The following is an 11,868-nucleotide window of genomic DNA, read 5'->3' as shown; positions in this document are numbered from 1 at the left end:
ACAGCCGGCACTTAGTCTTTCTCAACAACCGACCAGTGTCGCTGAAAAACCCCCGCAGTGAAACCGTCAATTCCATGTGCTTTGGACGGGGCCATTTGAAACAGCGCCGTGCGTACTTCAGCAGCCTCAAAAGGTCGCTGAAGATCATCATTCATAATCGGAGTAACCCGTTCTGGCACAAACTGTATCAGACCGTCCATGTTCTGAAAACCCTGCGAAGTATAAAGTTATTGATAGAACTCTTGGACTTCCACCTTATCCTCCTCAGAGTCCACACATACAGATCCGTCTAGCCGCTTCAGACCAACTATACGGTTCATACGTTTCCGTTGCTTTGCCTGAGCTTGAAAGTGAGCTGTATTGCGATCACCTGCGCGTAACCAGCGAATTCTTGAACGCTGCCGCATCCAAGTTTCTTCTTGCCTGGGGGCTTCTCTAAGTTTCTGGGCTGTTGCCAGCTCCTCCGCCGAGGGCCCTCTGCCAACTGCATGTCGGCGCAAGCTTTCTAGCTTTTTTGCAGTTTCCTTACTATTTTTGAGAGATTGCCAAACTCCCTTGCGCCCCATGCTCCCAGCTCGCCCTGCATCTTGGAAAGAGTGCATGCGATCCCTGCGAGACCTTGCCCTTGATGTAGCCGCTGCCATGATTCACTAACAAGGTCATCATAATCAGCATGTGATTGCCACACATTCTCATACCGAAACTGTTTCACTTTTTCCTTGTATTTATGGTTATTGAGCTCGCGCAATTCAATTACAAGAAAACAGTGATCTGACTCTACGGAACTAACATGTCTAACCCTGGACTCCTCAAAAAGAGTTAGCATTGCTGAATTGACTAGAGCCCTGTCGAGGCGAGCTTTGACGTTTGCCTCACCTTGCTGCATGTTATCCCATGTATATTCCACTCCGGCCCATCCAAGGTCCTGGAGGGCACACTCCTCGACGACCTCGCGAAAGGCTCGCATTTGCCACTCCGGCCGTGCAGCACGACTGAAGTGTTCGGTGCCATAAAATGTTTCATTGAAATCGCCAGCACATATCCATGCTTGATGTTCAATTCCATAAAGAGTTCCCATGAAGCGCCAGCTATGATGACGGTTTTCTGCTCTTGGAGCTCCATAGAAACCAGTGAATCTCCAACCAGGAGAATCAAGACCGATCTTTGTGACAACCACATCGATGTGGCTCACACTAAAGTTTTTCAGTTCAACTGAAACTTCACTCGACCAAAACAGTCCCACACCGCCACTGAGACCATTACTGTCGACCGCAAAACATCCTACAAATCCCAAAGTATTTCGCAGATTCTCTACTTTCTTCGCCCTTATCTTTGTTTCCATGATAAACACAAGGGCAGGACCTTCTTGCTTCACAATACTGCGAAGCTCGCGAACTGCCGCTGGGTTCCCAAGCCCCCGGCAGTTCCAGCTTATGCAATTCATTTGGACGGGCAGGGCTGTCCCGCAGCCTCTGCCGAGTTTTCTGGGGTGGGTTTCTTCTTCTTCCTTCCATCCTCATCGTTGCGTTCATCCATGTGTTCCTCAGGGTGCAGCGAGGACGTACCAAGATCCGTTTTTTCTGCACCCGAGTCCATTAGTAGGAGCGGGCCATCAACCCTCCTATATTCCTGCCGCGGTACCTCCTTCCTCTTGATAGGGCGATTCTTGACCGGAGAGTTTACCTCGGGGGTGGTTTTGCTAGCACCAACATTACTTGAGTTTTTAGACTCCCTCTTGCTTTGATTGGCAGCAGTACCTTGTTTACTCGAGCTGTCATTTGATGGAGTTTTCTTCCGTTCATCCGAGGCCCGCAAGCTAGACCCGAAAGGAAGATTTCCATGGGTGTCCCTCTTTCCCGGAGTAGGGCAATAGAGATCTGAGTGCCCTAAACAGCCACACAAGAAACAAAAATGCGGGACATTCTCATACTGAATATCATATAGATCTTGTCTCTTTCTTTTTGCTGAATCAATCAAGATCCATCTCCTTAGTGGCTTGCTCACATCAATTGAGACTCGCGCATGCAGATAGCCCGCCATATGATCAAACTGCACTGATGTGGCTCCTTTATCTATCTGTTTTGCGATGTCAAATCCCCATGCATCATCTCTGAGATTGTAAGGGAGATTCATGACCCGTGCCCAAAGATGTAGCCGGTCAAATTTTACTTCATCTGGACGCATGCAATCCTCGAAATCAGCAAGGATCACCGCGTGGTTGCTAACATGCCATGGTGAGCCTGCCCAGATTCTCTCTCTGTCCCGCTTCGATTCCAGCTCCACCACAAACATATTATCCCCCATAGATCGGAACTGCAGACCTCGGGGATTACCCCAAGCCGGGCGAAGGGCATTACCTATCGTTTGGATATGAAGTAGGTTTCGATGCAGCACCTTCCCCGCAAGCAGCCACTTCGTCGGAGTCTCGTCCTCACGATCATCTAGGATTAAAGGAGTGGCCTCCTCATCCGTGATGCCAAGCTTTCCCAGGGCTTCTTCAAGATGAACCCTAGCCGCTCCTGGAGAACCCGGAGTCGCCCGTGCCGCCTTCCCACGATCTGGACCCCCTGCGTATCCTAAGTAGAGTTTTGCCAGAACTTTACCAAGGCAATTCATCCATTTTGTAGCATACACACCACGCGTCTACTGCTTACAAACCCACCGACCTTCAGATCGAAGCTAAATGCTAATGAAGTAACCACGACATGCCCGCGAGCTACTACTACGAATCACCCACGCGCTGGCCATTATTAGCCATCGAGTTTTCTTTGAAGAACTTCTTGGAAGATACGAGGATGGGGCTACGCACGACGTGCTTGCGCGAGACCCACTTGAGCTGCCCTTCCGCGATGCGCTCCTTCATCTTCTGACCGTCCTTGGTCCTGATGGTCACCGTGAATGTCTGCACCTGGTTCACGTCCCTGAACCCGAGTATGTCCGGCGTCACCTTCGCCGACAGCGACGGCGGGAGCTCGACGGACGCGGCGTACACCCCTACGTCGTTGTCGACGTTTGTGAGGGCGCGGCTGACGTTCACGGCGTAGGGCTCCTTGTCAAGGTAGACGGTGATGGACGGGTAGTTGAGGTCCTTCTGGTGGATCACCGGCAGCTGCTTGCACGACAGCGGCGGCGCCGGGTGGATGATCGAGCTCACCTCGTGGTCGTTGTAGCCGAGCCCGCACAGGTACGGGATGTAGTCATGGGCGCTTTGGTTGTACACGAGCCCGGGATTCATGGCTCTGGTGGGGTTGATGAAGCCGGCGCCCATCGAAATCAAGTTGGCCGGCAGCCCGTCCTGGTCCAGCATCGGCAGCCGGCGGCCGTCCCTCGTGTCGGTCGTCGTCATCATGGCCGACTTTATGGCCGCCGGAGACCAGGTCGGGTGCGCTTTCTTGATCAGCACGGCGACCCCGCTGATGTGCGGCGTGGACATGGACGTGCCGGACATGATGTCGAACTTGTACGCCATCTCGTTGGGCGGCTGGGCGAGCCCGTTGGGCATGGGGACGGCGGCGATGATGTTCACTCCCGGGCCGGTGATGTCGGGCTTGAGGATCCCCTGGTTTTGCCTGCTCGGGCCTCGTGACGAGAATGGCGCCACGACCGGCGCCATGCGGTTGCCGAGCACCGCCCCTCTGAAGACCAGCTGAGCGGTGGGGCTCTGCGTGGAATTCACGTACGCCATGATCTTCTCCGACCACTTGGCTTCTACTCCCTCTGTAAACTAATATAAGAGCGTTTAGATCACTACTTTAGTATTCTAAACGCTCTTATATTAGTTTACGGAGGGAGTACTTGCGTTGCTGGGAGGGCATGCGCCTTGGGTGAGATCACCGAACCAACGTCCTCCGGTAGAACGATGATCATGGCGATAGCGCCGGCGTCGTGCAGGATGCTTCCCTTCTCGAGGTTGGTCAGGTTGCCGCCGGAGATGCAAAGGACTATCTTTCCGGCGACATGCTGGGCCGTCAGGACGGTCTTGTCCGAGCACGTGCCGTCGGCGGCAGTGTCCCTCACCAACGGCTGCTGCACGCTCACGTAGGTGCTCGGCTGGTAGTGCGATTCGCCGTTGATCACAAGCCCATTGCCAAACTTGACGTCCGCAGAGAAAGTCCGGTCAGTTGTGGCCGCAGCCACGGTGAGCAGCCACGGGGCCTCGTTGGCAACTGTCGCCGGGGACGGGCCTTGGTTCCCAGCCGATGTGCAGACAAAGACGCCTCTCATGACGCTGCTGAATCCCCCCAGCGCAATGGGGTCGGCGGCGAAGTCTCCGGCGTCATCAGCGCCGAGCGACATGGAGAGCACGTCGATGCCCTCGTCGAGGGCGTCGTCGATCGCCGCGAGTATGTCGTCGCGGTCGCAGCCCTTGCCCACGAAGCACACCTGGTAGAAGGCCAGGTGCGCGCGGGGCGCCATGCCGGCCGCCGTGCCGAAGCCGCTGCCCATGGCGTTGGCTCCCGGCACGAACGCGCCGACCGCCGTGCTCGACACGTGCGTCCCGTGCGCGCTGTCGTCGATAGGCAGGACCGGGTCGTCGATCCCTTCCCACCTCCACTTGGCCGACTCGTAGAAGGAACGCGCGCCGATGAGCTTGTTGTTGCACACGGAGCGGTTGAAGTCGCAGCGGCCCTTCCACTTGGCGGGCGGCGGCGGCATGCCGGTGCCGTCGAACGACGGGTGCGCGCCGGCGATGCCGCCGTCGAGGATGCCGATGATCATCCCCTCCCCCATGTTGTTGGTCCTGTTCCACAAGCCGGCGTGGAACAAGGGGCCGGTGAGCCCGAGCATCCGTGGCGTGTGCGTGGTCGTGAGCTGGTAGGTCTGCTCCGGCAAGGCCTTGAGGAACCAGTCCTTCTCGCCCATATGGTGCAGCTCGTCGGGGGTGAGGCGGGCGGCGAAGCCATTGATGACGTTGCGGTAGGAGTAGATGAGGCGCTCCGCGGCGCCCGGGTCCGCGTCGAGCTGCTCCTTGGCCTGGTCGCACACGGACGCCAGCAGCGAGGCGTGCCAGCTCGACACGTTCTTGTACAGGTTCCGGTCGTACTCGTACGGCGTGCGCACGATGACGAGGTAGTTCTTGTGTTCGCCGTGGTCGTTGTGGGCAACGACGGCCGTGGCGGTGGCGGCCACGAGGAGGAGGGCGGCCAAGCGCCCCGGATAACCCATCATCGGAGAAGAAGCAAAAGCTAGAGAGGAAGGACAGGGAGAGATCGATATGCTTCTTGTCCCAAACTTGTGCATGCGTGGTGTGGATGCGCCTAATATAGCAACGGCATGCAAGATTTGAGGCGGACTGTTTGCGCCACGAGCTCCATTGTTACGCTTCATTCGAGCATGGCAATGCATGTGGGGGGAAACGGAAGAGAGCTCTGCACCCCACGTTGCCAAACACTGAGATGGAAATGCCGGTATAAATGCACATTTATCAAACCCAGCTATTGATCGTTCCTACCAACTGTAGAGATCGATTTCATCGCGTCACCTGTCAGCAAGCCATTATGGTGTACATTCATACGGAGTCCTCATACGGTGTTCATTCATATTTTGAGACCGAGGTAGTACTAGATAGGTGGTGCGGCTTGTCGCCCGTTGCCCTCGAAGCAACATGCACCATAGATGAGTCTTCATTATTAAATACGGTAAATTCAAGGGAAACATGTATGGCCGGTGCACCGGCTGAAATGTTTCACCGGTCGCACGCACGCGTGCCACACGTCAGGGCTCCACTTCTTTCTCCACTGTCCGCATCTCATCTCCGTTCTCTTTTCTGCGACCGCGCCATCCTTCGCCCTCCTCCCCGCAGCAAATCACGGCAAGGACCATCCAAAATAGATCACCGTGCGGCGCTGCCTTGCTGCTACAAGCTCCATGGCCGGATTCATCTACTGGGCCCAGGCCATGGCCGTATTTGAGCCATCTAGGAAGGTGGTTTTTGTGTGTGCCATGGACGAGCTGCTATCAGTGGGGAGGTTTTTGCTGGGGGCGCCTCCTGCAGAAGTTACATCCAACCATGAAGGTGTTGGAACGCCCACCATTAGTGCTACCTTTCCCGTCCCCGTCGATGTTATGGAATCGTCACACACCGCTGCTCGAACCGGCCCCTGCGATTGCTACAAACCACGTCACAAAATGCTGGAACTGGCCACCGCGGGTGCTACAAGTTGTTGGCGCCGTTGCTGGAACCTGCAGCAGGAGGAGCTACAACCGGTAATCTCGTTTGCTGCAACCAACAAACTAGAAGCTGGAACTGGTGTATTTTTTTGATACATCGACGGACTGGTGCTGGGGCGATGACAGGGGATGGCGCCGCGATTGCTACAACCAGCGTAGAAAAAACCTTCAACCAGCATAGAAAAAGCTTCAACCATGAAAAAAAGCTACAACCAGCGTAGAGGAAAAGCTTCAAACGTGGAGAAAAGCTTCAATCAGTTTCAAGAAAAGCTTCAACCCGTGTGAAAAGAGCTTCGATCGGAATCGGGAAAGTTTCAACCATATAGCAAAAAGCTTCAACCGGGGTAGAAAAGGCTTCCACCATAAATCTTCAAAAACCGGCGCCGTCTATCGACGATGGTATGAGTGGCGACGCCGGAAGCTACGACCGGCGGCATGGTGGTGCTACGACGGACGTGTTACGACGGCGGTGACTAGTTGATGCAAGGATGAAGGCATCAGGCGTTCTACAAATGACAAACGTTTCTATGAGGACGACGACTGGATGCTTCGACGGCGCACTGCTGGAACCAACAGGGAGGCGAGTGGCAGCGACGAGGACGGCCGGCGAGGATGGGGACCAGCGACGAAGACGGCACCTAGGGAGCGTGTGTGGCTGTGAAGGGAAGAAGATGACTTGGGGTGGGACGGGCCAATCCGATGGCTAGCGTGCGACCGGCCGGAATGGTTCGGCGGGCACGCCGGCGCCTAGCGGTCGCCGCTGCATACCCACGAGTAATCTAGCACACATCAAACTGTCTTACATCATAAGCGAAGGAAAATGCTTGGATAATATAGGTAGAAAATATAAAGTTTGACGGGAACACAAGAGTATAAATGAACACAATAGATTTTATGCCGAGTTGAAACATTTGAATAAGCATTGTTTGAATTCATTGAGGTTTTCCAGATTGTACAAACTCACTGGAATTGGCATCCGCGACTGGCAACGCATCGATATTTGCGATGCCGTGCGTTGGCTCTGGCTTCTCGCGACTGACCCATAGCGCCCGTGACGGGACTTACCACCGCCATGCAAGCCCGAGATTCGGCAAATATTCCGCGCCTCCACTTCTTATACCCTCGTCGATGGGCGAACTTGCAAATTCTGGTTTGGTCACTGGCTCGACGGAGCTTCCATTGTCGAGATTGCACTAGCACTTACTTCCTCCGTTCCAAATTACTTGTCGTGGTTTTAGTTCATATTTGAACTAAAACCATGACAAGTAATTTGGAACGGTGGGAGTACTTCCATCGTACCTCGACGCTGGCGGAAGCGGCACTTTGTCTCGGAGGCTCTGAACTCCCAACCTTGGTTTCCTGAATTGGTGGCAGCCTAGGTCCAGATGCCACTGTTCAGTACGTCGGCGTTTGGCGCCGTCTTCGCGGCATCACTATTGTTAGACTAAGTATATATTAGATATACGTGTTGTAACATAATCTGTATTTGTACGGTTCCCTCTTATAAATATATGACAGTCGTACCCATCAAGGGTATCGAGCATTGTTCCAAACCCTAATCTGTCTAACATGGTATCAGACGACGCGTTTGATTCGCGCCGCGCTTCCGCCTCCTCTGCTGCCGCCGCCGCGTCGGCCTCCTCCGCCGTCCCGCCTCCCTCGACCCTGGCAACGGACTCGCCCTTCATGGCGTCCACACCGCTCGCCTGGGCTCGACAGGCAGCCTCGGACTCGCGCCCGACAGCGCCGTCCCAATCTCCAACACTCGATCCATCTGCATCGGCTCGGTCTCCCGCACCCTCCTATGGTGCCCCGATCGTCCCCCCGGTGCACTACGGCGCTGCCCCGGGCCAATCCCGTGATGCGCCGCCGGCTGCTAGTCCCTACGGCGCTGCCCCAAGCCAATCCCGCGATGCGCCGCCGGCTACTGGCCTCTACGGCGCCCCTCCACAGCAACCCTACGGCACTCCTGTTCAGCACCCATACGACGCTCTGGGCCTCTACGGTGCCCCTGTCCAGCAGCCCTACGGCGGGGTATACCCCGCGCCGTACGTCGCTCAGTCCTCGACGCCGTATGCGTTGTCTCCCGTGGTACCCAGTGAGGCACCGTATGGCGCACCCTACGCAACTCCTGGGTCGCACTGATGTCTACTACACAGCCTTCTTCTTATAGACGTTGTTGGGCCTGCAAGTGCACAGGTTTGTAGGACAGTAGCGAATTTCCCTCAAGTGGATGACCTAAGGTTTATCAATCCGTAGGAGGCGTAGGATGAAGATGGTCTCTCTCAAACAACCCTGCAACCAAATAACAAAGAGTCTCTTGTGTCCCCAACACACCCAATACAATGGTAAATTGTATAGGTGCACTAGTTCGGCGAAGAGATGGTGATACAAGTGCAAAATAGATAGTAGATAAAGGTTTTCGTAATCTGAAATAATAAAAACAGCAAGGTAACAAGCGATAAAAGTGAGTTTAAACGGTATTGCAATGATAGGAAACAAGGCATAGGGTTCATACTTTCACTAGTGCAAGTTCTCTCAACAATAATAACATAGATAGATCATATAACAAGCCCTCAACATGCTACAAAGAGACACTCCAAAGCCACTAATAGCGGAGAACAAACATAGAGATTATGGTAGGGTACGAAACCACCTCAAAGTTATTCTTTTGGATCGATCTATAAAAGAGTTCGTACTAGAATAACACCTTAAGACACAAATCAACCAAAACCCTAATGTCACCTAGATACTCCATTGTCACCTCAAGTATTCGTGGGCATGATTATACGATATGCATCACACAATCTCAGATTCATCCAACCAACATAAAGTACTTCAAAGAGTGCCCCAAAGTTTCTACCGGAGAGTCAAAAACGTGTGCCAACCCCTATGCATAGGTTCCCAATGTCACGAAACCCGCAAGTTGATCACCAAAACATACATCAAGTGGATCAATAAAATAACCCATTGCCACCATGGTTATCCCACGCAAGACATACATCAAATGTTCTCATAAAAGACTCAATCCGATAAAATAACTTCAAAGGGGAAACTCAATTCATCACAAGAAAGTAGAGAGGGAGAAACATCATAAGATCCAACTACAATAGCAAAGCTCGGGATACATCAAGATCGTGCCATAGAGGGAACACGAGAGAGAACACGAGGGAGAGAGATCAAACACATAGCTACTGGTACATACCCTCAGCCCCGAGGGTGAACTACTCCCTCCTCGTCATGGATAGCGCCGGGATGATGAAGATGGCCACCGGTGATGGGTTCCCCCTCCGGCAGGGTGTCGGAACGGGCTCCCGAGAGGTTTTTGGTGGCTACAGAGGCTTGCAGCGGCGGAACTCCCGATCTATCTTCTCCGTGGAAGTTTTTAGGGTACGTAGGTATATATGGGTGAAAGAAGTACGTCGGTGGACCGAAGGGGGGCCACGAGGCAGGGGGCGCGCCCCCCACCCTCATGGGCACCTCCCTTCTTCCCTGACGTGCACTCCAAGTCCATCGGGTGGATTTCCTTCCAAAAATAACTTCTCCTGTTGATTTCGTTATGTTTTGACTCCGTCTGATATTCTTTTTCCTCGAAACACTGAAATAGGCATAAAACATCAAATCTGGGTTGGGCCTCCGGTTAATAGGTTAGTCCCAAAAATAATATAAAAGTGGATAATAAAGCCCAATATTGCCTAAAACAGTAGATAAAGTAGCATGGAGCAATCAAAAATTATAGATACGTTGGAGACGTATCAGCACACCGCGCCACCTCTGCAGTCCTACGGCGTGCCCTCTGTGCAGCCCTACGGTCATCACCAACATTCCCGTGTGCTGCCTCCGTCGGCCGATGCGCTGGTTCCATACAGTGCCCCTTCGACGTATGACTCGCAGCTTCCCGCATCAGTGTTCGAAACAGGACCGTTCCACTTTGCTCATTTGGTGACGGTGAAGCTCTCTGCTGATAACTACCTCCTATGGCGCGCTCAGGTATTGCCGCTGATGCATAGTCACTACCTTGAGGGGTATGCCGATGGTATGCTGCCATGTCCGCCGGCCACGGTTCCGGTGCCCTCAGCTGCTAGTGGTTCTGTCATGGTGTTCAACCCTGCTCATCGTCGGTGGATCACCCAGGACCAGGCTATTCTGGGTGCTATTCAGTCCTCGCTCACTCCCTCCGTGGTCGGCATGGTGGTCTTTGTCACGACGTCGAGGGATGCATGGGCCACGCTCGACTCTAGCTTCTGTTGGAGAACGTTGCAGAAAACAAAAATTTTCCTACTCGTTTCACCAAGATCATCTAGGAGTTCATCTAGCAACGAGTGATTAGATGCATCTACATACCTTTGTAGATCGCGCACGGAAGCGTTCAAAAGAACGGTGATGATGTAGTCGTACTCGACGTGATCCAAATCACCGATGACCAGCGCCGAACGGACGGCACCTCCGCGTTCAACACACGTACGGGACGGGAGACGTCTCCTCCTTCCTTATCCAGCAAGGGGGAAGGAGAGGTTGATGAAGATCCAGCAGCACGACGGCGTGGTGGTGGATGCAGGGTGTCACAGCAGCAGGGCTTCGTCGAGACTACGAGGGAGAGACGTAACGGGGGGGAGGTGGAGGCGCCAGGGGCTGGTGTAAAATCCCTCCTCTCCCCCCACTATATATAGGGGTGCCAGGGGGGGCGCCGGCCCTAGTAGATGGCATCTACTAGGGGGGCGGCGGCCAAGGGGAGGTTTCCCTCCCCCCAAGGCACCTAGGGGTGCCTTCCACCACATGGACTCTTCCATGGTGGAAACCCTAGGCGCATGGGCCTATAGGGGCTGGTGCCCTTGGCCCATCTAGGCCAAGGCGCACCCCCTACAGCCCATGTGGCCCCCCGGGACAGGTGGCCCCACCCGGTGGACCCCCGGGACCCTTCCGGTGGTCCCGGTACAATACCGATAACCCCGAAACTTGTCCCGATGCCCGAAATAGCACTTCCTATATATAATTCTTTACCTCCGGACCATTCCGGAACTCCTCGTGACGTCCGGGATCTCATCCGGGACTCCGAACAACATTCGGGTTTCTGCATATACATATCTTCATAACCCTAGTGTCACCGAACCTTAAGTGTGTAGACCCTACGGGTTCGGTTGACAAGCAGACATGACCGAGACGACTCTCCGGTCAATAACCAACAGCGGGATCTGGATACCCATGTTGGCTCCCACATGCTCCACGATGATCTCATCGGATGAACCACGATGTCGAGGATTTAATCAATCCCGTACGCTATTCCCTTTGTCTATCGATATGTTACTTGCCCGAGATTCGATCGTCGATATCCCAATACCTTGTTCAATCTCGTTACCGGCAAGTCACTTTACTCGTACCGTAATGCATGATCCCGTGACCAGACACTTGGTCACTCTGAGCTCATTATGATGATGCATTACCGAGTGGGCCCAGTGATACCTCTCCGTCATACGGAGTGACAAATCCCAGTCTTGATCCATGTCACCCAACAGACACTTTCGGAGATACCCGTAGTCTACCTTTATAGTCACCCAGTTACGTTGTGACGTTTGGCATACCCAAAGCACTCTTACGGTATCCGGGAGTTACACGATCTCATGGTCTAAGGAAAAGATACTTGACATTGGAAAACTCTAGCAAACGAACTATACGATCTTGTGCTATGTTTAGGATTGG

At 53.8% G+C, this 11,868-nt stretch overlaps 1 protein-coding gene across 1 annotated transcript; it reads right to left on the bottom strand.

Annotated features, from left to right (window-relative positions):
* Positions 1 to 2,586: 2,586 nt before the first annotated feature.
* Positions 2,587 to 5,366, bottom strand: LOC123134327 (subtilisin-like protease 1). The gene is made up of 2 exons (XM_044553596.1): positions 3,796 to 5,366; positions 2,587 to 3,715 (listed from the first exon to the last, which is right to left on the bottom strand). The coding sequence occupies exons 1-2, from the start codon at positions 5,344 to 5,346 to the stop codon at positions 2,723 to 2,725; spliced, it is 2,544 nt and encodes an 847-aa protein (XP_044409531.1). The 5' UTR covers positions 5,347 to 5,366; the 3' UTR covers positions 2,587 to 2,722.
* Positions 5,367 to 11,868: the final 6,502 nt, after the last annotated feature.

This window comes from Triticum aestivum, chromosome 6B (genome assembly GCF_018294505.1).
Source record: "Triticum aestivum cultivar Chinese Spring chromosome 6B, IWGSC CS RefSeq v2.1, whole genome shotgun sequence".
Taxonomy (NCBI): Eukaryota; Viridiplantae; Streptophyta; class Magnoliopsida; order Poales; family Poaceae; genus Triticum; species Triticum aestivum.
The sequence above is the reverse complement of the archived record's forward strand: the minus strand, read 5'-3'. Positions and strand labels throughout refer to the sequence as shown.